The sequence below is a fragment of the Hypanus sabinus genome, unplaced genomic scaffold, assembly GCF_030144855.1.
Source record: "Hypanus sabinus isolate sHypSab1 unplaced genomic scaffold, sHypSab1.hap1 scaffold_483, whole genome shotgun sequence".
NCBI classification, from domain to species: Eukaryota; Metazoa; Chordata; class Chondrichthyes; order Myliobatiformes; family Dasyatidae; genus Hypanus; species Hypanus sabinus.
The window spans coordinates 212,169-240,000 of NW_026781353.1; the positions used below are offsets into that span (position 1 = coordinate 212,169).

Below are 27,832 nucleotides of genomic sequence, written 5' to 3' on the forward strand. Positions count from 1 at the left end.
AAGCGTCCAATCCCCCCACCATCGACGGACAGCTGCAGCAGTGCGTACTGACTACAAGATGCACTGCGACAACACACCAGGGTTCCTAAGGCAGCCCTTCCACAAGCGTCCAACCCCCCCACCATCGATGGACAGCTGCAGCAGTGTGTACTGACTACAAGATGCACTGCGACAACACACCAGGGTTCCTAAGGCAGCCCTTCCACAAGCGTCCAATCCCCCCACCATCGACGGACAGCTGCAGCAGTGTGTACTGACTACAAGATGCACTGCGACAGCACACCAGAGTTCCTAAGGCAGCCCTTCCACAAGCGTCCAATCCCCCCACCATCGACGGACAGCTGCAGCAGTGTGTACTGACTACAAGATGCACTGCGACAGCACACCAGAGTTCCTAAGGCAGCCCTTCCACAAGCGTCCAATCCCCCCACCATCGACGGACAGCTGCAGCAGTGTGTACTGACTACAAGATGCACTGCGACAACACACCAGGGTTCCTAAGGCAGCCCTTCCACAAGCGTCCAATCCCCCCACCATCGACGGACAGCTGCAGCAGTGTGTACTGACTACAAGATGCACTGCGACAACACACCAGGGTTCCTAAGGCAGCCCTTCCACAAGCGTCCAATCCCCCCACCATCGACGGACAGCTGCAGCAGTGTGTACTGACTACAAGATGCACTGTGACAACACACCAGGGTTCCTAAGGCAGCCCTTCCACAAGCGTCCAATCCCCCCACCATCGACGGACAGCTGCAGCAGTGTGTACTGACTACAAGATGCACTGCGACAACACACCAGGGTTCCTAAGGCAGCCCTTCCACAAGCGTCCAACCCCCCCACCATCGACGGACAGCTGCAGCAGTGTGTACTGACTACAAGATGCACTGCGACAACACACCAGGGTTCCTGAGGCAGCCCTTCCACAAGCGTCCAATCCCCCCACCATCGACGGACAGCTGCAGCAGTGTGTACTGACTACAAGATGCACTGCGACAACACACCAGGGTTCCTAGACCCACGACCACGACCATCGAGAAGGACGAGAGAGGCAGATACCTGGGAACACCACCACTTGGAAATCCCCTCTCCATCCTGACTTGGAAACATATCACCGTTCCCCCATTGCCGCTGGGTCAAAATCGTGGAGTTACCTCCCTAACGCCACTGTGGGTGTCCCTGTATCATTCTGCCAAAGGGTCTCAGCCTGAAATGCAGACTGCTCACTCTTTTCCACAGATGCTGCCTGGCCTGCTGAGATCCTCCAGCATTTTGTGTGAGATTGTCCAGCATTTAGTGTGTGTTGCTCAAGATTTACAGCATCTGTAAAACCTTTTGGGTCTCTGTTGGAGAGCTGACCCACAACACATCCTTTCTAGGCAGAACGAGCTGCAGAGAGCTGTGAAAATCACTGCAGCACTTCACATTCAGATTTACTTACCACACGTAGGTTGAAACATACAGTGCACTGGGCCGTTTGTGTGGACAGCCTCTGGGGGTCGGGGGAGCCTGCAAGCATTGCCACCCACACTGGCGCCAACACAGCTTGCCCACCATGCTGGGCAGAACAACACAGAATGCACAAAGCAGCACATTCTCCCCTCCTCTCTAGTGCTCGATCCGCAGGGCAGGTCAAGGTCTCGGAGACACCGGGCCCTCAACTACCCGGAGTGCTTGGCAGAACAAGAAACAACAAAAATCAAGAGCAAACCAAGCCCCTTTCCTCCCCCCCATCTAGTGCTCGAAACTCAGGCCAGGCCTCTTTCAGCCTCCAACCTCCCACAAATTTGTGGACTCTGAGACTTTGGGCCTTCGACTACCCAACAGACTCTCAGAATCAGGACTCTGAGGTATTGGGCCTTCGACTACCCAACAGACTCTCAGAATCAGGACTCTGAGGTACTGGGCCTTCGACTACCCAACAGACTCACAGAATCAGGACTCTGTATTGGGCCTTCGACTACCCAACAGACTCTCAGAATCAGGACTCTGAGACTTTGGGCCTTCGACTACCCAACAGACTCTCAGAATCAGGACTCTGAGGTATTGGGCCTTCGACTACCCAACAGACTCTCAGAATCAGGACTCTGAGGTATTGGGCCTTCGACTACCCAACAGACTCTCAGAATCAGGACTCTGAGACTTTGGGCCTTCGACTACCCAACAGACTCTCAGAATCAGGACTCTGAGACTTTGGGCCTTCCACTACCCAACAGACTCTCAGAATCAGGACTCTGAGGAATTGGGCCTTCGACTACCCAACAGACTCACAGAATCAGGACTCTGAGGTATTGGGCCTTTGACTACCCAACAGACTCTCAGAATCAGGACTCTGAGGTATTGGGCCTTCGACTACCCAACAGACTCACAGAATCAGGACTCTGAGGTATTGGGCCTTCCACTACCCAACAGACTCTCAGAATCAGGACTCTGAGGTATTGGGCCTTCGACTACCCAACAGACTCTCAGAATCAGGACTCTGAGGTATTGGGCCTTCGACTACCCAACAGACTCACAGAATCAGGACTCTGAGGTATTGGGCCTTCCACTACCCAACAGACTCTCAGAATCAGGACTCTGAGGTATTGGGCCTTCGACTACCCAACAGACTCACAGAATCAGGACTCTGTATTGGGCCTTCGACTACCCAACAGACTCTCAGAATCGGGACTGAGGTATTGGGCCTTCAACTACCCAGCAGACTCACAGAATCAGGACTCTGAGGTATTGGGCCTTTGACTACCCAACAGACTCACAGAATCAGGACTCTGAGGTATTGGGCCTTCGACTACCCAACAGACTCACAGAATCAGGACTCTGAGGTATTGGGCCTTCGACTACCCAACAGACTCTCAGAATCAGGACTCTGAGGTATTGGGCCTTCGACTACCCAACAGACTCTCAGAATCAGGACTCTGAGGTATTGGGCCTTCGACTACCCAACAGACTCTCAGAATCAGGACTCTGAGGTATTGGGCCTTCGACTACCCAACAGACTCACAGGATCAGGACTCTGAGGTATTGGGCCTTCGACTACCCAACAGACTCACAGAATCAGGACTCTGAGGTATTGGGCCTTCGACTACCCAACAGACTCTCAGAATCAGGACTCTGAGGTATTGGGCCTTCGACTACCCAACAGACTCTCAGAATCAGGACTCTGAGGTATTGGACCTTTGACTACCCAGCAGACTCTCAGAATCAGGACTCTGTATTGGGCCTTCGACTACCCAGCAGACTCACAGAATCAGGACTCTGAGGTATTGGGCCTTCGACTACCCAACAGACTCTCAGAATCAGGACTCTGATGTATTGGGCCTTCGACTACCCAACAGACTCTCAGAATCAGGACTCTGAGGTATTGGGCCTTCGACTACCCAACAGACTCACAGAATCAGGACTCTGTATTGGGCCTTCGACTACCCAACAGACTCTCAGAATCGGGACTCTGAGGTATTGGGCCTTCGACTACCCAACAGACTCTCAGAATCAGGACTGAGGTATTGGGCCTTTGACTACCCAACAGACTCTCAGAATCAGGACTCTGAGGTATTGGGCCTTCGACTACCCAACAGACTCTCAGAATCAGGACTCTGAGGTATTGGGCCTTTGACTACCCAACAGACTCTCAGAATCAGGACTCTGAGGTATTGGGCCTTCGACTACCCAACAGACTCACAGAATCAGGACTCTGTATTGGGCCTTCCACTACCCAACAGACTCTCAGAATCAGGACTCTGAGGTATTGGGCCTTCGACTACCCAACAGACTCTCAGAATCAGGACTCTGAGGTATTGGGCCTTCGACTACCCAACAGACTCTCAGAATCAGGACTCTGAGGTATTGGGCCTTCGACTACCCAACAGACTCTCAGAATCAGGACTCTGAGGTATTGGGCCTTCGACTACCCAGCAGACTCTCAGAATCAGGACTCTGAGGTATTGGGCCTTCGACTACCCAGCAGACTCACAGAATCAGGACTCTGAGGTATTGGGCCTTCGACTACCCAACAGACTCTCAGAATCAGGACTCTGAGGTATTGGGCCTTCGACTACCCAGCAGACTCTCAGAATCAGGACTCTGAGGTATTGGGCCTTCGACTACCCAGCAGACTCACAGAATCAGGACTCTGAGGTATTGGGCCTTCGACTACCCAGCAGACTCACAGAATCAGGACTCTGAGGTATTGGGCCTTCGACTACCCAGCAGACTCACAGAAGCAGAGACATTGGTTCTCAATTTCTGAACTTCTGTTCGACCTTTGGTCTTTGATCGTCGATATCGACTCCTGGACTTGCCAACAATGGGTCTCTGAGCTCCAGACCTCAAGCTCTACCCTTGCCAACAACAGGACTCCAAATTCAAAGCCTCAAGCTCTGGCAGAACTCTGAACTCCTCGCACTCGCCGACACAGGTCTCCAAACACCAGGCCAGGATTTGCAGAGCTAGTGGATTACCATTGATCCTGAACTCCATGGAACAGGCAGATGACTCACTGATCTGGGGAGAGCACCAGCCATCGCCCTTGCTGGTCTGCTGGATGTGTCCATGTTGGGTGGTGTTCAAATATGGAGCAGTGGCTCAGATTCCTGTCTGTTGTCTAATTCTCTGGTTGGCAATCAGTGGTGAGTGGTGAGCGGCAGGAGTCGGTGTTGGGCCCACAACTGTTCATGATGTACATGAACAATCTGGAAGAGGGAATGAGTGTGGTGTGTCTAAGTTTGCTGATGACACTAAATTGAGTGGAAAAGCAAATTGTGCAGAAGGTATGGAGAACCTGCAGGGAGATAGAGATGGGTTAAGTGAGTGGGCAAGGGTCAGGCAGATGGAGTACAATGTCGGTAAATAAGAAGTCATCCGCTTTGGGAGAAAAAATGGAAACAGATTATTAATTAAATAGTAAAAGATTGCAGCAGGCTGCTGTGCGGAGGGACTGGGGAGTGTATGTGCATGAATCACAAAAGGCTGGTTTGCAGGAGCAGCGGGCTATCAAGAAGGCAAGTTGACCTTCATTGCTGGAGGGATTGAATTTAAGAGCAGGGTGGTTATGCTGCAACCGTACAATGTACGGGTGAGGCTGCACTGGAGTACTGCGTGCAGTTCTGGTCTCCTAACTTGAGGAAGGATAGACTGGCTTTGGAGGTGGTGCAGGAGAGGCTCACCAGGTAGATATCAGAGATGAGGGGGTTAGACTATGAGGAGAGATTGAGTCACCTGGGACTGTACTCGCTGGAATTCAGAAGAACAAGAGGAAATCTTACAGAAATATATAACATTATGAAAGCGATAGATAAGATTGTGCCAGGAAAGTTGTTTCCATTGGTAGGTGAGACTAGAACGAGGAGACATAGCCTCATAATTTGGGGAGTAGATTTAAGACAGAGATGAGGAGGAACTGCTTTTCCCAGAGAATGGTGAATCCGTGGAATTCTCTACCCAATGAAGCAGTAGAGGCTACCTCAGTAAATATATTTAAGACAAGGTTGGATAGATTTCTGCATGGTAGGGGACTTAAGGGTGATGGGGAAAAGGCAGTTTGGAGGAGACGAGTCCATGGCCAGATCAGCCATGATCTTATTGAACGTGGAGCAAGCTCGACAGGCCAGATGGCCGACTCCTGCTCCGATTTCTTATGTTCTTATGCTGTAAATCTCCCAGTATCCTCTCACCTAATCCCTAGGTCCTCTCGCTCTGCTCCCCAAAACCATTCCTTCAAACCTAAAAGCAAACATAACGCAGTCTGAGCCGTGACCTTGACAGAGACAGCAGCTCGGTGCCATGACATACGTGTGTCATTCGAAAGCCTGCTCGCCGTAAACGGGCTGTGTTCCAGCCGTTAGCTCACCTTTGGGTAGCAGCTGGAGAGGAGGAAGGGGCGGGCGTGGGTCAGAGCAGTTGGTTGGGGAAACCTCCTGAGTGGCCTGGTCCTGGATCGAGCCCCAGGTGACCATATAGGGCTCCTAGCTTCTTGCTAATGGTTCCTCTGCAGCCAGGACCCTTGCAGCAGGAGCAGGCATCAGGCTGGAAGAACTTCACAAAACATGCCTTAGAGAGCGGAATTCACTGACAAGGACTGTCTCAATACAAGTCACCAAATAAAGTTATCAAAATGCAACAAAATGTTACAGAACATAATGACCAAATCAATAAAACAGAAAATGGACTGAGTAAAGAGGTTGTAATTTCATCTACACTGCCCCATCACACACTACCGGGATCAGACTGAGAGTGAATCTCCCTCCACACCGTCCCATCACACACTCCCGGGGTCAGACACAGAGTGTGTCTCCCTCCACTCCGACCCATCACACAATCCCGGGGTCAGACACAGAGTGAATCTCCCACCACACCGTCCCATCACACACTCCCGGGGTCAGACACAGAGTGAATCTCCCTCCACACCATCCCATCACACACTCCCGGGGTCAGACACAGAGTGAATCTCCCTCCACACCGTCCCGTCACACACTCCCGGGGTCAGACACAGAGTGAATCTCCCTCCACACCGTCCCATCACACACTCCCGGGGTCAGACACAGAGTGAATCTCCCTCCACACCGTCCCATCACACACTGCCGGGGTCAGACACAGAGTGAATCTCCCTCTACACCGTCCCATCACACACTCCCCCGGTCAGACACAGAGTGAATCTCCCTCCACACTGTCCCATCACACACTCCCGGGGTCAGACACGGAGTGAATCTCCCTCCATACCATCCCATCACACACTGTCGGGGTCAGACACAGAGTGAATCTCCCTCCACACCGTCCCATCACACACTCCCGGGTCAGACACAGAGTGAATCTCCCTCCACACCGTCCCATCACACACTCCCGGGGTCAGACACAGAGTGAATCTCCCTCCACACCGTCCCATCACACACTCCCGGGGTCAGACACAGAGTGAATCTCCCTCCACACCATCCCATCACTGATTCCCGGGGTCAAACACAGGGTGAATCTCCCTCCACACCGTCCCATCACACACTCCCGGGGTCAGACACAGAGTGAATCTCCCTGCACACCGTCCCATCGCACACTCCCGGGGTCAGACACAGAGTGAATCTCCCTCCACACCGTCCCATCACACACTCCCGGGGTCAGATACAGAGTGAATCTCCCTCCACACCGTCCCATCACACACTCCCGGGGTTAGACACAGAGAGAATCTCCCTCCACACCGTCCCATCACACACATCCGGGGTCAGACACAGAGCGAAGCTCTCTTTATATTGCCCCATTACACACACTTAGGACATCAGATGGGTTTAGTCTACACTCCGTCCATTTAAGGACCGTCACTGGGCCTTTTCCATCACTGGCCAACCATGGCCGATCCAGTTTCCATCAGTTTGCGTCCAGTGGCCGCCCTGTTTATTCCCTACCCTCAGCGCCTCACTCTGTGATCCGTACCTTCTTCCGTCTCTTCCTCCACGCTGCGTGTGCTCTCAGAGCTGACGCTCTCTTCATCCTCAGTGGCCTGGACCCTCCTCTGCTCCCTTGTTTGTTGCCGGCGCCCCTCTGCGGGGGCCCATGCGTCATCCTCGTCTTCATCTGCCATGGAAGGAGCTTACAAGCTCTGCGCCCTTCCCGCCAACCCCGACCTGCTTACTCAATCCTTTCAGAGGACTTGTCCCATGCCTTGTTGATATGGGATACTTGCTGAACCCAATTCCTTCCTGTTTAGCAGGCGTGCCAGCGTTTGTCAGTTCGGGTTATCTGAGCGAACCATTCACCCAGTACCTGGTACATCGTCAAATGATTCTCCCAGTGAACACACGCTGGACAAGTTACCAGTTCTATCTTACAGTTAGCAGCAAAATTCAGGGCTTAATGAATAATCGCGTTTCTCTGCCGAGCCTGAGAGCCCATTTATGCCCTTTTTGAATCAAAATTAGGGAAACAGATCTGAAGCCCTGGATATTACAATGCCAAGTACTCACGTTTGAGTTTTTGCTTCCCCCTGCCTATTCAGGCAATGCTAGGCCTGTTGCTGCTTGAGAATTGGATTCATTTGTAGTTTTTAAATGGCCGTTTAATATTTGAGATTTCTCTGTATAACGTGCAGGATGTTTGATTAATACCTGTCCTGCTTACAGGAGTGATGAGTTGCTGAAAACTGATTAAACCATCAGCACCAGTTTTTGCGCTCAAACTGGACCGGTTCTTGAAAATTAATGGCTAAATTATGAACTATTCAATTTGTTGTTTTCGAAATGAACTAACATTTTGGTAATGGTAAATTTAAAACTGATTTTTAATTAAATTTTAATTAATTTTAAATTAAATTAACATATTTACCTAACGAATTGTCAATTCATTACATAAATACGTTAAGTGATTACTTGTTATTCTGCTATAATATTAACCATTTTTTATTAGCTTTGTAACTGAAATGTTAAGTATCTATTAACTGTCTCACATAAGATACTCAACAGCTAAATGTCTGGCAAATTATTAATATGCGTATCGTTAGCTAGTTTTGGCTTTCTACAGAACAAAACAGTGAATTATCTATGTTTGTTTATTTGAGAAATTCCTACGTAGATGGACTTGGACTGACAAGTGTAGTGGATTAGTAATTTAAAGTTTTATGAATTGTTGGCATGGGATTCATTTCCTCTATGTGCACAACCAATTGACTTCCATTTAAGTTATTTGTATCTTAAATCCAGCACACTGGGAAATCAAACAGCAACCTAAATGTTTACTATGTACAATGAGAAGAAAATTAACTATTTACCACGGAACTTGATAAATCAGCAATTTTATAACATTTGTCAATGTTAGGTAACTATTAACTTCCAGGTTAATGTACAGTTTAGATGAGTAAATTATTAAATTTAATAAACATTCAAACTAAGTCAGTACTAAAATTATTTAACTGTAATTATTTTGCTTATATCCAATAAAGAATTGAATTAACTAGACTTTAAAGTTTATTTAATTAAATACAAACTCAAATACAATTATATAGTATTCTTAATTATGTACAAGAAATTAATTTATAATAAAATTTGTAATGCTAAATTAAGTTATCATTCCATTCTCAATTATGCTGATATTGCAAAATGTCAGTATCTTTGTGAGATTATGTCTTACATGTTGATCTTATACCAATCAAATTAGCATCTAATTATATTAACTACAATAAAGATTTAAAGGTTATTTAAATTGTCTTGTATTAAATTTAGAGATTGTTAATTATGTTAGTGTAGCAGATTTAATATCCTGCCAGATATTCAATATTCCACAATAAATTAATTAGGATGACACAAAGTTTAACAAAGTTGATTATCAACAATTTAATTTAACTAATTCAACATCAAACATTGAAACATTAAATTATTTAAGTAGCTATATTGCTTTCAAGGGATAATGTATTTAAAATCATTAAAATGATTTATTGGATACAGTTATTATTGCTTAAAGCTATTTATAGTAATTTTATTCCACCAGCTTTAACAACAAATAATAAAGAATGACTTATTTATATTCAATGGAAGTGAATTATTTGGCTTTAATAGCTGAATCTATCAACTCACTACAAGCTATATTCTTTTCACAACTGCACTCTATGAAACTCTGAAGTAATAGGATTTAAAAGATTTGGTTTACAGTAGAAATTATTTGGATGAACAATTATGACAATTTTGCAATAAACAGATTAATTTATCAGTTAACTAAGTTTTGAGACAAAAGTTAAGATAGTTGTATCCAATAAAGTAGGACTAAATAAGGTTAAAAGCTGTACATGTTACTTACATACAACAGGTAAGATTACAATTTTGTCTGAATTGCATTAATTTGGTTTGAAATTTAAATACATCGTTTTAGCAATAAAAGTGAGTTTAATAGGTATACAGGCCAGTTTTCTCAGATAGGCTGAATTAATGGGTTTAAGATACAAAGAGATTAAAACAGTGCTCAATTAATTAACGAGACTGTTTGGAAGCACAGGGGGATTGACAATTTGTACAAACTGGAAAAATTCCAGGTTTGACCTAGTAGAGTTAGACTGATATTAGATTTAATAGCTTAAAAAAAGCGTTTTAGAGGGGAGGCCGACACTAAATATGGGTCCTGGGCAGAGTCAGACGGAATGGGGCAGTGGGGTCAGATACCCCAGCGCAGGGGGGCTGGCTGAAGAGGCCCAGACGGGGAGTCAGGCGCCGGGGACGATCGGGGCCTACCGCCGGCTGAGAAACGTCGACGTCTGCGCCTGCGCGCCGCGTTGCCCTGGCGACGGGAAAGGGGCGGGGCGGGAGGAACGGGCCACTGCGCCTGCGCGTCCCGCCTCCCCGACCCGCGCGGGGAGCGGCAGGGGTAAAACTATCAGACAAGCGGGGGGGCTTTGCTAGCCTATCACAGAGGAAGGGCAAATGGCAGATGACAGAGCCCGGCCCAGGGTGCAGATGCGGTGACGGAAAATTCCTTATTGAAATGAGTGCATAGTTGAACGAAATGATTGTTACCCCAAATCCAATGCAGCCGACAGATGCAAAAGCATATTGGAAACAATAAATGTACATACAAAACAACCCTGCAGAACAGAGTGTAGAAGAAACGTGTATAGATTAATTGTACGGCGCTAGGTGATATGTAGAGGTGGTGGGGTTGAAGGTGTTGATCAGCCTGGCATTTTGGGGAATATTGTAGCGCCTCATTTCCTAGCGTATCCGAACCGGCTCACAATTAGATAGCCTACGGGGGTTTGCGAGCACAGAGCTTTGGAGCCTCTTCGCCATGGGGGGCAGGTTGAGGGAGGCTTAAAAGTGAGGCTGAAGTTTTCGAATAAAGTTTTTCCTTCGACTGCAGTTACCGACTCCGTGTCGTAATTTTAGCGCTGCGTGTAGCACACCGCTACAATTGGTGACCCCGACGGTCCAAACGATTTTTGGACCAGAAATGACCGACGCCGCCTCTGTTCATGCGGTTTCGTTGAAACTGCCGGGTTTCTGGACACAGCGCCCGGACCTATGGTTCCAGCAAGCCGAAGCCCAATTCCACGTTCGCCGGATCACCTCAGAAGACACCCGCTACTACTACGTGGTGAGCTCCCTCGACCAGGACACAGCGGCCCAGGTCGCGGAGTTCGTACAGTCACCCCCGGCAGACGGCAAGTACACGGAATTCAAAGCCCTGCTCCTCAGGACTTTCGGACTCTCACGGCGCGAGCGGGCTGCCCGTTTACTGCACCTGGATGGCTTGGGCGACAGACCTCCATCGGCTTTAATGAACGAGATGTTGTCTCTGGCCGAGGGACACACAGGCCTCATGTTTGAGCAGGCATTCCTGGAGCAGCTGCCCGAGGACATACGCCTGCTGCTGTCCGACGCGGATTTCAGTGACCCCCGGAAGGTGGCAGCCCGGGCGGACTTGCTGTGGAACGCCAAAAAGGTAAGCGGGGCGTCCATCGCACAGATCTCCCAGCCACGCTCCCGGCAGCAAACCAGTCCGGGCCCGGCCGCAGAGCCCACTAACCCCCGGCCCAATGACCACTGGTGCTTCTACCACCAGCGGTGGGGCACAGAAGCCCGCCGTTGCCGCCCGCCCTGCAAGTTCCCGGGAAACGCCAGGGCCAGCCGCTGCTGATGGCTACGGCGGCTGGCCATCGGGATAGCCTCCTGTATGTGTGGGATAGAAGGTCGGGACGCCGGTTTTTGGTCGATACTGGGGCTGAGATCAGCGTTTTACCTCCGACGAGTTACGACACCCGCAGCAGGGCACCGGGTCCCCCCCTGAGGGCCGTGAATGGCAGCACAGTAAGGACCTATGGCACCCGTCAGGTGCAGCTACTGTTCGGCCCCAGCCAGTTCACGTGGGACTTTACACTGGCCGCCGTAGCCCAACCGCTTCTGGGTGCGGATTTTTTGCGAGCTCACAGCCTGCTGGTTGACCTGCCCAGGAAGAGACTGGTACACGCCGAGACCTTTCAGACGTTCTCCCTGGGCGCGGCCCAGTTGCCAGCCCCTCACCTCGGCTCCATCACGCTGTCCGACAACGACTTCACCAGGGTCCTGGCGGAGTTCCCATCGGTTCTGGCACCGCAGTTCACAGCAGCCATGCCCAGGCACGGCGTACAGCACCACATCCCGACACAGGGACCACCCCTCCATGCCCGTGCTCGGCGGCTTCCCCCGGACAAGCTCCGACTGGCGAAGGAGGAGTTCCAGAGAATGGAGGAATTGGGGATCATCCGGCGGTCCGACAGCCCCTGGGCTTCCCCCCTGCACATGGTGCCCAAAGCGACGGGGGGCTGGAGACCGTGCGGCGACTACCGCAGGCTGAACGAGGCTACCACACCGGACCGCTACCCTGTGCCGCACATTCAGGACTTTGCGGCAAACCTGCACGGCGCACGGATCTTCTCCAAGGTCGACCTTGTCCGAGGGTACCATCAAATCCCGATGCATCCTGATGACGTCCCCAAAACGGCTCTCATCACCCCGTTTGGCCTCTTCGAGTTCCTCCGCATGCCGTTCGGCCTGAAGAATGCCGCACAGACGTTCCAGCGGTTAATGGACGCGGTGGGACGGGACCTGGACTTCGCGTTCATCTATTTGGATGACATCCTCATAGCCAGCGGCAGTCGTCAGGAGCATCTGTCCCACCTCCATCAACTCTGCGCCCGACTGAGTGAGTACGGTCTTACAATCAACCCTGCCAAATGCCAGTTCGGACTTGATACCATTGACTTCCTGGGCCACAGGATTACTAAAGACGGGGCAACCCCTCTGCCCGCTAAGGTAGATGCGGTCCGCCACTTCCCCCGACCCACCACGATCAAAGGCCTTCAGGAATTCGTAGGTATGGTCAATTTCTACCACCGCTTCCTCCCTTCAGCTGCCCGGATCATGCGCCCCCTGTTCGCCCTGATGTCGGGTCTGAGCAAGGACATTACCTGGGACGAGGAGTCCGCCGCCGCTTTCGTTCAAACGAAGGAAGCTTTGGCTGACGCCGCAATGCTAGTACATCCCAGAATGGACACCCCTACCGCCCTCACAGTGGACGCATCAAACACGGCAGTCGGTGGGGTGCTGGAGCAGCTCATCGCAGGTCGCTGGCAACCCCTGGCGTTTTTCAGCAAACACCTGCGGCCACCCGAGCTCAAGTACAGTGCTTTCAACCGGGAACTGTTGGCGCTCTACCTGGCAATCCGGCATTTCAGGTACTTCCTAGAAGGTCGGCCCTTCACCGCGTTCACGGACCACAAACCGCTTACCTTTGCGTTTACGAAAGCATCCGACCCCTGGTCATCCCGCCAGCAACGCCACCTGTCCTACATCTCTGAATACACAACGGATGTCCGGCACGTCTCGGGTAAGGACAATGTCGTGGCGGATGCGCTCTCTCGCCCTACCGTTCATGCCCTTCCCCAAGGGGTAGACTTTGAGGCACTGGCAGAGGCACAGCAGGTAGATGAGGAGATTCCGAGTTACAGGACTGCAGTCTCTGGTTTGCAGCTCCAGGACCTCCCCGTGGGCCCAGGTGAGAGGACCCTACTCTGTGACGTCGCCACCGGCCAGCCCCGTCCGGTCGTCCCCGCAGCCTGGCGGCGACGTGTTTTCGACTCCATTCATAACTTGGCGCATCCCTCCATCCGGACAACTGTCCGGCTGGTTTCCAGCAGGTTCGTTTGGCACGGACTCCGCAAACAGGTTAGTGAATGGGCCAGAACGTGCATGCACTGCCAAACGGCCAAGGTGCAGCGGCACACCAAAGCCCCACCGCAGCAGTTCCATCCTGCCCACCGGCGTTTCGACCACATTCATGTGGATATCGTGGGCCCCCTGCCAGTGTCGCGCGGAGCGCGTTACCTCCTGACTATCGTGGACCGGTTCACAAGATGGCCAGAGGCGGTCCCGCTCACCGACACCACCTCCGAATCTTGCGCCCGAGCCCTGATCGCCACCTGGATATCCCGCTTTGGTGTACCAGCCCACATTACCTCCGACAGAGGCGCCCAGTTCACCTCCAGCCTGTGGTCAGCTATGGGCAGCCTTTTGGGGACTCAGCTGCACCACACCACTGCCTACCACCCACAGTCGAACGGGCTAGTGGAGCGTTTCCACCGTCACCTGAAGTCGGCCCTCATGGCCCGCCTGCGAGGAGCCAACTGGGCGGACGAGCTTCCCTGGGTCCTTCTCGGCATCCACACTGCGCCCAAGGACGACCTGCACGCCTCGTCGGCCGAGTTGGTATACGGCGTGCCCCTGGCCGTCCCCGGGGAGTTCCTACCAGCCCCGAGGGGGCAAGAGGAAGAACCCGCTGCAGTCCTGGGCAGACTTCGCAAGAAGCTCGGTAACCTGGCCCCCATACCCACTTCACAGCATGGGCGGCACCCGACCTGCGTACCCAAAGACCTACGGAACTGTAAGTTTGTGTTTGTACGAAGGGGCGGGCATCGGCCACCGCTGCAGCGGCCATACGAGGGGCCGTTTACGGTGCTCCGGAACAACGGGTCCACGTTCGTGCTGGACGTTGGGGGGAAGGAGGAGGTTTTCACGGTGGACCGCCTCAAGCCGGCCCATGTGGACCTGGCGCAACCGGCCGAGTTTCCGGCGCCTCGGCGCAGAGGCCGACCTCCCAAGCAGGTTCTGGCCCAGGCTGTGGACATTGGGGGGTGTATCGCCGGTTCTGGGGGGGGGTTATGTAGCGCCTCATTTCCTAGCGTATCCGAACCGACTCACAATTAGATAGCCTACGGGGGTTTGCGAGCACAGAGCTTTGGAGCCTCTTCGCCATGGGGGGCCGGTTGACAGAGGCTTAAAAGTGAGGCTGAAGTTTTCGAATAAAGTTTTTCCTTCGACTGCAGTTACCGACTCCGTGTCGTAATTTTAGCGCTGCTTGTAGCACACCGCTACAATATCACAGTTTTTGAGTCCTGGCATGGATGTGGCAAGGAGCCTCTTCCCTGATGGGAATGGGACAAGCAATTCACGAGCAGGGTGAACAAAATCCTTCATAGTATTGCTGGCCTTTTTCTGCCACCTTTCTGTATATTCAGTGCTGTGCAAAAGTCTTGTGTACACACACACACACACACACACACACACACACACACACACACACACAGACACACACAGACACACACACACACACACACACACACACACACACACACTCACTCACTCACTCACTCACTCACTCCCAGTATTGTATTTGTCAAAGTGAAGTGGAGAGATATTTTGCAAATCTGACGGAGCAAAGGATAGACGAATGTGGAGTGCTGTGGGACAGGGGTAGTGTTGAGCAGGGGTGGGGGGGGGGGGTTGCAGCAAAGTCATTTGATTCCAAACAATTGAGGATCTGAATGACTACACCAAGGTTGAAAAGATTTTATTAAAACAGCTGTAGTTGAGTGTGTCCCCACAATATCGTTCGGGGTCTTCACCAATCAGAAGCCCCTCATGAACTGTGAAATCTGGAATTTGTTGAGAACCAGCTCTGAGCCATTCAGGTTGAAGATGAAGAGTGCTACAAGAGGTGCAGGTATGATCTCCGTAAAGCCATCTCACCAGCCAAGTGGAGATTCCAGACCAGACTGGAATCAATGAGGGATGGTTAATAGCTGTGGCAGGGTTTGAATATTGTAAAATCCTTCAAAGCTAAATCTAGCAACATAGGGACAGCAGAGCTTCACTTCTAGATGAGCTCAATGCTTTCTATGCTCACTTTGCCCACCAGAACAGGGAGGTACCATTGTGCACCCTACGTCTCCTGATGATTCTTTGGTCTCAGTATCTGAAGATGATGTGTGAGCTGCCTTCAGGAGAGTGAATCCAGGGAAAGCATCCGGTCCAGATGGAGTCACTGGCTGAGTACTGAAGGCCCATGCTGAACACCAGGCTGGTATTTTCAGAGATATCTTCAACCTCTTGCTTCAAGCAGACTGTACCGGTGCCCAAGAAAAGAGAGTGGTAACCAGCCTCAATGTCTATTGCCCAGTGGCACTTACTTCCACGATGACGAAGTGTTTGGAGAGGCTGCTGTTGAAACATATCAGCTCCTGTCTGAATGGCAACTTGGATCAGCTCCAATTTGCCTACCGAAGCACCAGGGTTACAGCAGATGCCATCTCATCGGCTCTTCACACAACCCTGGAGCATACATCAGGAGGTTCTTTATTGATTACCCCTTGGCATTTAACACCATCATCCCCTTAAAACTAATGAGTTAACTCCAAGACCTGGGCCTCAATACCCCTTGTGCGATTGGATCCTGGGTTTCCTCACCTGTAGATGCCAGTCAGTTCAAATTGGCAAAAGCATCTCCTTCGCAATCCCCATCAGCACAGGAGCACCACAGGGATGTGTACTTAGCCCCCTGCTCCACCCATGACCGTGGAGTAATGGACAGCTCCAACACCAGATACGTTTGCTGACCACACCACTGTGCTGGGCCGTATCAGTGAGGGTGTTAAATCAGCATGCAGGAGGGAGATTGAAAACTTGGCTGAGTGGTGTCATCACAACAACCTCTCACACAGTGTCAGTAAATCCCAACAGGAACAGGAGGGAGATTGAAAACTTGGCTGAGTGGTGTCATCACAACAACCTCTCACTCAGTGTCAGTAAGAGCAAGGAACTGACTGTAGGCTTCAGCAGAGGGAAGTCCATGACCCAGTAATCATCAGAGGTGGAGAGGGTCGGTAACTTTAAATTCCCGGCTGTCACTATCTCAGAGGACCCATCATTTGAATATTATTGCTTACGAAAGGACGACAGTGCCTCTACTTGCTTAGGAGTCTGTGGAGGTTTGGGATGTCATTGAAAACCTGGGCAAACTTCTACAGATGTGCGGTGGAAAGTGTGGTGACTGGCTGCGTTACGCCCTGGTACGGGAACACCAATGACTCTGAGTGGAAAATCCCACAAAAGGTAGTGGATTGGGCCCCGTACATCACGGGTAAAACCCTCCCAACCATCTCCAGGAAACGTTGTCGCAGGGAAGCATCAGAGATCCTCACCACCCAGGCCACGCTCTTTTCTCACTGCTGCCATCAGGAAGAAGGTACAGGAGCCTCAGGACTCACACCAGCAGGGTCAGGGACAGTTACTACCCCCCAAACATCAGGCTCCGGAACAAAAAGGGACAGTGACTCTCATTCTACTGGGATTCCCACTTTCAGGACTCTTTATCTTGTCATTCTCCCTCTTTGATTGCTCCTGCTTACAGTTACTGTGATGTACATTAGCAGAGCACACCCGCCGGTAGGGGACGCGCCAGTCGGCGGCCTGAGCGCCATGACGTCATCGTCCTTTGGTGACGCAGCGCGCACGCTGGGGACGTCCCCGCCTCCTCTCTCAAATCTAACCGCCAGTTTCCACCACCTGCCCCCGCACCGTCCCCGTGACGTATCACCGCCTCTCTGATTGGACCGTCCTGCAACCCTTCTCTGACCGCCTCACTCCCGTGACGTCCGGCGATTGACGCGCCATCTGGTAGTCGAGCCTGACGCCCACCCGCTCTGTGACGTCAAGAGGTAACGTCATTTTGGCCCCGCCCCACCCATGGGCTGTGAGGGCGGTGGCCGGCGGTGGGAAAGGCCGAGGCTTGGGGCCTGACGCCCAACCGAGGGGAGGGAGGCAGCTGGAGGGCCCGCGGGAGCAGGCCGTAGGGCAGGACAAAGGGATTAGAGGGCGGGGAGAGGAGTAGGCTCTGAGGGTAGTGGGTACTGTCCAGGGGAGGGAGCTTCTCCCTGATCTTCCTGGTCGGTTACTGGCCCCTCGATCCCTCGGCGATCGATAATCGGCCACTCAACCCTTCTCCAATCGATAGCCGGCCATTCAGCCCTTCTCCAATCGATAACCGGCCATTCAGCCCTTCTCCAATCGATAACCGGCCATTCAGCCCTTCTCCAATCGATAACCGGCCATTCAGCCCTTCTCCAATCGATAACCGGCCATTCAGCCCCTCTCCAATCGATAACCGGCCATTCAGCCCCTCTCCAATCGATAACCGGCCACTCAGCCCTTCTCCAATCGATAACCGGCCACTCAGCCCTTCTCCAATCGATAACCGGCCACTCAGCCCTTCTCCAATCGATAACCGGCCACTCAGCCCTTCTCCAATCGATAACCGGCCACTCAGCCCTTCTCCAATCGATAACCGGCCACTCAGCCCTTCTCCAATCGATAACCGGCCATTCAGCCCTTCTCCGATTGATAGCCGGCCACTCATCCCCTCTCCGATTGATAGCCAGCCACTTGAACCCTCTCCAATCGATAACCGGCCATTCAGCCCCTCTCCGATCGATAACCAACCACTCAGCCCCTCTCCAATCGATAACCAGCCACTCAGCCCTTCTCCAATCGATAACCGGCCATTCAGCCCCTCTCCGATCGATAAACAGCCATTCAGCCCCTCTCCAATCGATAACCGGCCATTCAGCCCCTCTCCGATCGATAACCGGCCACTCAGCCCCTCTCCGATTGGTAGCCTGCCACTTGAACCCTCTCTGATCAATATACCCTGCCACTCTGCCCCATGCTGATTGATAACCAGCCTTTCTGAACCTTGGTGATCAATAACCAGCCTCTCTGCCTGTTCCCGGTCAATAACAGGTCTACCAAACCCTCTCCTATTGATGGCCACATTTTATGGCATGTATTTGACCCCATAAGATATGAAATCAGTGGTCACTTTATTAGATACCGGACTGGAACCAGTGTGGTCTGCTGCTGTGACGTGCGTTCAGAGATGCTCTGCTGCACACCACTATTGTAATGTGTGGTTGTTTTGAGTTACAGTCACCTTCCTGTCAACTTGTACCAGTCTGACCATTCTCCTCTGACCTCTCATTTTCACCTACACTGGCTTGTTTTTTTGTTGTTTTGCTCTTAAAAACTCTGGAGACATGAAAGTCCCAGGAGATCAGCAGTTTCTGAGATACTCTAACTTCTCAGTCTGCCACAACTATCATAACACAGTCAAAGTCACTTAGCTCACATTTCCTCCCCCAGTCTGATGTCTGGTCCGAACAACAACTGAACATCTTCACTGTGTCCGCATGCTTTGAGTTGCTGCCACGTGATTGGATGATTACATACTTGCATTAATGAACACTCACAGAGTGTATACGATAGATAATTTGCTAAATTCACAAACAACTAATCTCCAATGTAATTCCTGATCGAAGCTAATCCAAGTTGGGAATTACTGTTAGACCAATCCACGTTACTGTCCGTTGCCATGGTAACGTAGTGGTTAGCGTGTCACTATTCCAGCTCGGGGTGTCGGAGTTCAGAGTTCAATTCCAGTGTCATCTGTAAGGAGTCTCTGTCCGTCCTCCCCATGGAATGCATGGGTTTTCCCCGGGTTCTCCGGTTTCCTCCCACTGTCCAAAGACGTACCGGGTGGATTCATCGGTTATTGTAAATTGACCTGTGGTTAGGTTGGATTTAAGTCAGGAGTGACGCTACTTGAAGGGTCGTAAGGGCTTAATGCACTTTGTCACTAAATAAATAATTATTCCCAACGTAACATCAAGAAGTAATCCCTATAATCCATGTTTGATTTATTGATCATATTTTCCTAAACTAAATGTTCAAGAGTTTGTCCATACAATCTGTGCTCAATTACCTGGCACTGATACCCCCAGTCGCTCACAATCAATAGGCATTCAATCCACAATCTGTCTCCTCAGTTTTGCAATATTACATCTCATCAATAATCCCCCAGTCAGTTCACACATCAAATCTCTCCAATTGATCAAAACAGTCTTTTGACTCTTTCCATAGTCAGCTGTATAACTATGGGACAGCATTACACAATAATTTACTGTTAACATTTCCCCCAGTCAGTCCACTTTACACATCAAACCCATTAAAAGATGTACTGTACCTGGTCAGTACCACCATCGTCGCCATGTGCCATGTTGCGTGACGTAGCCGATCATGGTCACCATGATTGTCCTGGCAAATTTTTCTACAGAAGTGGTTTGCCATTTCTTTCTGGGCGGTGTCTTTACGGGGTGGGTGACTGTAGCCATTATCAATACTCTTCAGGTTGTCCACGGTCGCGTAACCAGGACTCTTGTGATAGGCACCAGTCGCTCGTACCAAACCTGCACCCATGGCTTCACGTGACCCTGATCGGGGCGAGGGGAGGTGGGGTTGGGCTAAGCGGGTGCCACACCTTGCCCAAGGGTGACCTGGAGGCCAGTGGAGGGAAGGAGCACCTCACACCTCCTTTCATAGAGATGTATCTCCATCCCGCCTCCAAGCATAGTCACCATTATTCAATAATTTAGTGTTAACATTTCCCCAAGCCAGTCAACTTCACACATCAAAACTCTCTAGGCTGTTACAAAATAACCTTTTGCCTCTTTCCATACTGATCCTGGTCAATGCATAGTCAAAGGACACCATTATTCAATAATTCAGTGTTAACATTTCCTCAAGCCAGTCAACTTCACACATCAGATCTCTAATTCATTAAAAGTAATCTTTTGGTTCTTTCCAATTTTACCTAGTCAGTGCCAAAACCAATAGGGCACCGTAAGTATTCTCAATAATCTACAGTGGTGTCGGGGCAGGATGCACCTCTACCCAAGGAGGTATAAGACACTCCTTCCCTCCGGGGCCTGCAGGTCATCCTTGGGTAAGGTGTAGCACCCGCTTAGCCTAACCCCACCAATCAGGGTCACGTGGCTGTATGAGCAACTGGAGCATATCACAAGTCCTGGATGTGCGACCACTGACACCAGGCAGACAGTCACTGAGAAATATTGATAATGGCCGGGATCAGCCATCTTGCAAAGACACTGCCCGGAAGAAGGCGATGGCAAACGATTTCTGCAGAAAGCGGAAAGACCATGATCGCCCACGCCCGGTGACACGGTACGTCACAAAAGAACCAATCGGTTTCAGTCCAAACTCCTAACGGAACATTGCCTCTCTTTGCAATTGCCCCCATATGTTGGGCTCAGGATAGATCTTCAGAGATGCTGTCACCCAGGAAGTTAAAGCTGTTCCCCCTTTCCACCGCTGAGAACGTTAATCAGCATGTCGATGAGTAAGTGCTGAAATGTTCGTGGTCCGATCGGAAATCTGATGACAGAAGGGGAAGAAACTGTTCCTGAAACGCTGAGCATTGGTCTTCAGGCTCACGTATCTCTTGGTAGTAACGAGGAAAGGGCATGCCCCGAGTCCTTAATGCTGGATAAAATGAGTGATTTATTCAGGGATCAGCACTCAGGTGATGAAGACAGGGTGGCAGAGGTTGACTGGGAGTAGTCACTACACAGGAGAGGTCCTGACCAACACGTGTTCCCAGAAGTGTGAGAGTAATGGACGGCAACCCTGCATGCGAAGGGATACTGCGGGCCAGATTTAAGGTAAAGGGGAAGAATGTGGCTGGAAAGGGGAAGCAGCGCAGGGAAGGGTCACTTGAGAGCAGAGGTTCCATTAACGGTCAGGCTCCATGACAGAAAAGAGGCTGGGAACCCCTTGTTTAAGAGCACTTATCTCAGAAATTTGAACAGATTTGGCATGTCTTCTAAATCTTCAGCCTTATTTTATTGCGATACAGCGTAATATGGACCTTTCTGAGCCAACCCCTGATTTAACCCCAGCCTAATCACAGGACAATCTACAATGACCAGTTAACCTACCAACCAGTCGATCTTCAGAATGTGGGAGGAAACCGGATCACCCGGAGGAAACCCACGTGGTCACGGGGAGAACGTATAAACTCCTCACAGGCAGTGGTGGGAATTGAACCCGGGTCGCTGGTAATGTCAAGAGTTGTGTTAAACGCTACCCTACCCTTGAGAAACTTCCATAGAAACACGGTGGACGGGTTCCTGACTGGTTGCATCACTGCCACTAGAAAGCAGCATCCATCATCAAGGACCAACCCCGCCCAGACCATGTTCTCCTCTCACTTCTTCCATTGGGCAGGAGGTACAGGAGTGTTACGTCCCACACCACAGGTTCAGGAACAGTTGTTTTACCATCCAACCATCAGACTCCTGAACTCGGGTGGATAACTTCATTCACCTCAACACTGAAGCGACTCGACAACCTACAGAATCACTTTCAAGGACTCTACATTAGGTTCTCAGTATTATTTAATTATCTTTTTGTCTGTTGTCTTCTTTTGCACATTGGTTGCTTGTCAGTCTTTGTTTGTGTGTAGTTTTTCATTGATTCTATTGTATTTCTTTGTGACGTTGAATGTGTTTGGCCAATAAGACCGAAGAGCTGATTGTGGACTTCAGAAAGGGTAGGACTAGGGAACACACACCAATTCTCATCAAGGGATCAGAAGTGGAGAGAGTGAGCTGTTTCAAGTTCCTGGCTGTCCAGATCTAACCTGGTCCCAGCAGTTGAAAGAAGGCAAGACTGTACTTCATTAAAAGTTTGAGGAGATTTGCATTGCTACCTAAAACACTTGAAAACTTCTATAGATGCATCACAGAGAGCATTCTGACAGGCTGTATCACTGTCTGGTATGCGGGGTGGGGGATAGGGGGTGCTACTAAACATACAAGCTACAGAAAGTTGTAAAGTTAGTTGGCTCCATCTTGGGTACTAGCCTCCATAATATCCAAGACATCTTCAAGAAGCGATGTCTCAGAAAGGCAGCGACCATTATTAAAGACCTCCAGCGCTCAGAGCATGCCTTTTTCTCACTGTTACCATCAGGGAGGAGGTACAGAAGCCTGAAGGTACACACTCAGCGATTCAGGAACAGCTTCTTCCCCTCTGTCATCTGATTTCAAACGGACATTGAACCTGTGAACCTCACTTATTATTTCTGCTTTTGCACTATTTTTAATGTAACTAATAAATACTGACTGTAATCGATTTATTTTTCCTATATTTATCCTGTATTTCATTGCCCTGCTGCTGCTAAGTTAACAAATTTCACACTGTATGCCGGTGACTTTAAACCTGATTCTGATTCTGAAATTGAATGTCAAGATAGTGTATGGTGACATGAACCTATGTACTTTGATAATGAATTCACTTTGAACTCTGAACCTCATCCACGCCAGCCCTGGGGCCTATCTGCGTGAATCACACTTGATTGTGTTAGGCTCATTTAGGGTCCTGACCAAGGTTGGCACCTAAGCATGTCCCAACTGCCACACTAGACCTTTCCAAACTCTCCGAGTACCTTTTAAATGACCCAGTTTCTCCATTGCAGTCCCCGTCCTGGAGACTCTCTTCCATGCCCTCCTTTTGCTGCTTGTGAGGAGTTTGCACGCTCTCCTCGCGACCGCGTGGGTCTGCTCCCACAGTCCAAAGACATCCCGGATGGCAGGTTAATTGGGCGTTGTGAGTTGTCCCGTGGTTAGGATTAGTTTAAGCGGGGATTAAATCCGGGGCCTGCTGGCCTCAAAGGGCCTGTCCCGTGTTGTATATGAATATTTGAATGAACGAATTGCCGCCACACCCTGTAAAGAGCTGACTAGGACTCCGAGTCCGACCAATGTCTTGTTCAGCTGCAACGTGACATCTCCCCTGCCCATCACCACCTCCTTCCCTTTCTCCCTGTCAGATTCCTGCTTCTTCTTCAGCCCTCAGCCTCTTCCACCTATCAGCTCCCGGGTTCTTACTTCACGGAGGACACTTCTAGCTGTCCTTCTTCCCCTGCCCCCCTCACCCCCATCTCTTTATTCTGCCGTCTTCACCCTGACTTTCCAGACCTGATGAAGGGTCTCAGCCTGAAACGTCGACTGTTCACTCTTTTCCACAGATGCTGCCTGACCTGCTGAGTTCCTCCAGAGTTTTGTGCGAACTTCAGCATCTGCAGAATCCCTGGTGGTTAGGGCTCACCAGCGTCTATAACCGGCGGACTCATTCCCAAGGTCCTTCTCTACATCAGCACTTCTACAGGTTGACTCTCTCCATCTCAACAGGGTTGGACCTCCCAAAGGCCATCAGCACTCTCTTGTCTGGGCTACATTCCTTCTTCCAAAGTAAAATTTATTATCGGAGTACGTACATGTCACCACAGACTGCCTTGTGATCTTTTTACTGCGGGCATGCTCGGCAAATCTATAGAACAGTAACTGCAAGCAGGATCAGTGAACAACAAACTGTGCAAATGCAGATATAAATAAATAGCAGTAGATAACGAGGACATGAAATGACAAGATAAAGAGTCCTGAAAGTGAGACCATGGGTTGTGGGATTCTCAGTAGAATGAGAGTCACTATCCCTTTTTGTTCAGGAGCCTGATGTTTGGGGGGTAGTAACTGTCCCTGACCCTGCTGGTGTGAGTCCTGAGGCTCAGCAGTGAGAAAAGAGCGTGGCCTGGGTGGTGAGGATCTCTGATGCCGGACGCTGCTTTTCTGCGGCAACGTTTCCTGTTGATGTGGTCAATGGTTGGGAGGGTTTTAACCGTGATGTACTGAGCCGAAGCCACTACCTTTTTTCCGCTCAAAGACGTTGATATACTCACCTCGACCACTTCCTCTGGCGTGCCATTCCAGCCACTCAGTACCCTGAACCAGTGTAGCTGTCTTCAACCACCATTACTCAGAACTGATTCTACAACCTACAGACTCAAATTGAAGGACTTTCCAATTCATGCTCTTATTTATTAATTCATGTATCTTATTTGCAAAGTTTGTCACTTTCTGCACATAATCTTGTGCATCATGCTTGTCCGTCTGTCGTTTCTCAAAAAACACTACTGGGTGCTTTTTTATAGACCACCCAATAGTAACAGGGACATCAAGGAGCAGATAGGGAGACAGATTCTGGAAAAGGTGTAATAATAATAGGGTTGTTGTGGTGGGAGATTTTAATTTCCTAAATATTGATTGGCATCTCCCCAGAGTGAGGGGTTTAGATGGGGTGGATTTTGTTAGGTGTGTTCAGGAAGGTTTCCTGACACAATATGTAGATAAGCATACAAGAGGAGAGGCTGTACTTGATCTGGTATTGGGAAATGAACCTGGTCAGGTGTCAGGTCTCTCAGTGGGAGAGCATTTTGGAGATAATGATCTCAATTCTGTCTCCTTTACCATAGCATTGGAGAGGGAGAGGAACAGACAAGTTAGGGAAACGTTTAATTGGAGTAAGGGGAAATATGAGGCTATCAGGCAGGAACTTGGAAGCATATATTGAAAACAGATGTTCTCAGGGAAACATACAGCAGAAATGTGGCAAACATTCAGGGGATATTTGCGTGGAATTCTGCAGAGGTACATTCCAATGAGACAGGGAAAGGATGGTAGGGTACAGGAACCATGGTGTACAAATGCTGTTGTAAATCTAGTCATATGAAAAGTTCAAAACAACCAGGTAATGATAGGAATCTATAAGATTACAAGGCTATCAGGAAGGAGTTTAAGAATGAAATTAGGAGAGCCAGAAGGGGCCATGAGAAGGTCTTTGCGGACAGGATTATGAAAACCCCCAAGGCAGTCTGCAAGAATGTGAAGAGCAAAAGGATAAGACGTGGAGAATAAGACCAATCAAGTGTGACAGTGGGAAAGTGTGTATGGAACCGGAGGAGATGGCCGGGTACTTAATGAATACTTTGCTTCAGTATTCACTACGGAAAAGGATCTTGGTGACTGTAGGGATGATTTACAGTGGACTGAAAAGCTTGAGCATGTAGATATTAAGGACGAGGATGTGCTGAAGGCTTTGGAAGGCATTAAGTTGGTTAAGTCACTGGGACCAGACGGGATGTACCCGAGGCTACTGTGGGAAATAAGGGAGGAGATGCTGAGCCTCTGGCAATGATCTTTGCATCATCAATGAGGACAGGAGAGGATTGGAGGGTTGCAGATGTTGTTCCCTTATTCAAGAAAGGAAGTTGGGATAGCCCAGGAAATTATAGCCTAGTGAAACTTACTTCAGTGGTTGGTAAGTTGATGGAGAAGATCCTGAGAGGCAGGAATTATGACCATTTGGAGAGGCTTAAGATGATTAGGAATAGTCAGCATGGCTTTGTCAAGGGCAGGTTGTGCCTTACGAGCCTGATTTAATTTTTTGAGGATGTGACTAAACACATTGATGAAGGAAGAGCAGTAGATGTAGTGTATATGGATTTCAGCAAGGCAGTTGATAAGGTACCCCATGCAAGGCTTATTGAGAAAGTAAGGAGGCATGGGATCCAAAGGGACATTGCTTTGTGGATCCAGAACTGGCTTGCCCACAGAAGGCAAAGAGTGGTTGTAGACGGGTCAAATTCTGCGTGGAAGTCGGTGACCAGCGGAGTGCCTCAGGGATCTGTTCTGGGACCCCCTACTCTTCGTGATTTTTATAAATGACCTGGATGAGGAAGTGGAGGGATGGGTTAGTAAATTTGCTGATGACACAAAGGTTGGGGGTGTTGTGGATAGTGTGGAGGACTGTCAGAGATTACAGCGGGACATTGATAGGATGCAAAATTGGGCTGAGAAGTGGCAGATGGAGTTCAACCCTGATCAGTGTGAGGTGGTTCATTTTGGGAGGTCAAATATGATGGCAGAATGTAGCATTAACGGTGAGACTCTTGGCAGTGTGGAGCATCGGGTGGATCTTCGGGTCCGAGTCCATAGGACGCTCAAAGCGGCTGCGCAGGTTGACTCTGTGGTTAAAAAGGCGTATTGGCCATCATCAATCGTGGAACTGAATTTAGGAGCTCAGAGGTAATGTTGCAGCTATATAGGACCCTGATCAGATCCACGGAGTACTGTGCTCAGTTCTGGTTGCCTCACTGCAGGAAGGATGTGGAAGCCATAGAAAGGGTGCAGAGGAGATTTACAAGGATGTTGCCTGGATTGGGGAGCGTGCCTTATGAGAATAGGTTGAGTGAACTCGGCCTTTTCTCCTCGGAGTGACGGAGGATGAGAGGTGACCTGATAGAGGTGTATAAAATGATGAGAGGCATTGATCATGTAGATAGTCAGAGGCTTTTCCCCAGGGCTGAAATGGTTAGCATGAGAGGGCATAGTTTTAAGATGCTTGGAAGTAGGTACAGAGGAGATGTCAGGGGTAAGTTTTTTACAGAGAGTGGTGAGTGTGTGGAATGGGGCTGCCGGCAATGGTGATGGAGGCAGATACGATGGGGCCTTTTAAGAGACCCCTGGATGGAATTCCAATTCTGTTATTTTTTGACCTTGTTCTGCCTCAACACACTGTGTAATGATGTGATCTGTGTAAACGATATACAAGATTGTCACTGTATCTCGGTACACGTCAACAATAATAAACCAATTCCAATTCTGTTATTGTTTGTCCTTGTTCCACCTCAATACACTGTGTAATGATGTGATCTGTGTGAACGATATACAAGACAAGATTGTCAGTGTATCTCGGTACACGTCAACAACAATAAACCAATTCCAATTCTGTTATTGTTTGACCTTGTTCTGCCTCAATACACTGTGTAATGATGTGATCTGTGTGAGATTGTCACTGTATCTCGGTACACATCAACAATAATAAACCAATTCCAATTCTGTTATTGTTTGACCTTGTTCTGCCTCAATACACTGTGTAATGATGTGATCTGTGTGAACGATATACAAGACAAGATTGTCACTGTATCTCGGTACACGTCAACAATAATAAACCAATTCCAATTCTGTTATTGTTTGTCCTTGTTCCACCTCAATACACTGTGTAATGATGTGATCTGTGTGAACGATATACAAGATTGTCACTGTATCTCGGTACACGTCAACAATAATAAACCAATTCCAATTCTGTTATTGTTTGACCTTGTTCCACCTCAAGACACTGTGTAATGATGTGATCTGTGTGAACGATATACAAGACAGGATTGTCACTGTATCTCGGTACACGTCAACAATAATAAACCAATTCCAATTCTGTTATTGTTTGACCTTGTTCTACCTCAAGACACTGTGTAA

At 49.6% G+C, this 27,832-nt stretch overlaps 2 protein-coding genes across 6 annotated transcripts in view; one reads left to right on the plus strand and one right to left on the minus strand.

Moving 5' to 3' along the window:
• LOC132389144 (asialoglycoprotein receptor 2-like) overlaps window positions 1-8,918 on the minus strand; it is a 61,818-nt gene extending 52,900 nt beyond the window's left edge. The window contains exon 1 of the mRNA XM_059961599.1: window positions 7,414-8,918. Coding sequence (XP_059817582.1) covers window positions 7,414-7,561 — 148 coding nt within the window. The 5' untranslated portion in view covers window positions 7,562-8,918. The remainder of the gene's footprint in view (window positions 1-7,413) is intronic.
• Window positions 8,919-17,309: 8,391 nt separating this feature from the next.
• Window positions 17,310-27,832, plus strand: part of LOC132389148 (C-type lectin domain family 6 member A-like) — a 102,724-nt gene continuing 92,201 nt past the window's right edge. For 3 of the 5 annotated variants that reach the window (XM_059961604.1, XM_059961607.1, XM_059961608.1), the window contains exon 1: window positions 17,310-17,488. The gene's annotated coding sequence lies outside the window, so the exon portion shown is untranslated. Of the gene's footprint in view, window positions 17,489-21,229; window positions 21,344-23,890; window positions 23,954-27,832 lie in introns of those variants that run through there. The other 2 variants (XM_059961606.1, XM_059961605.1) reach the window with 2 other exon arrangements.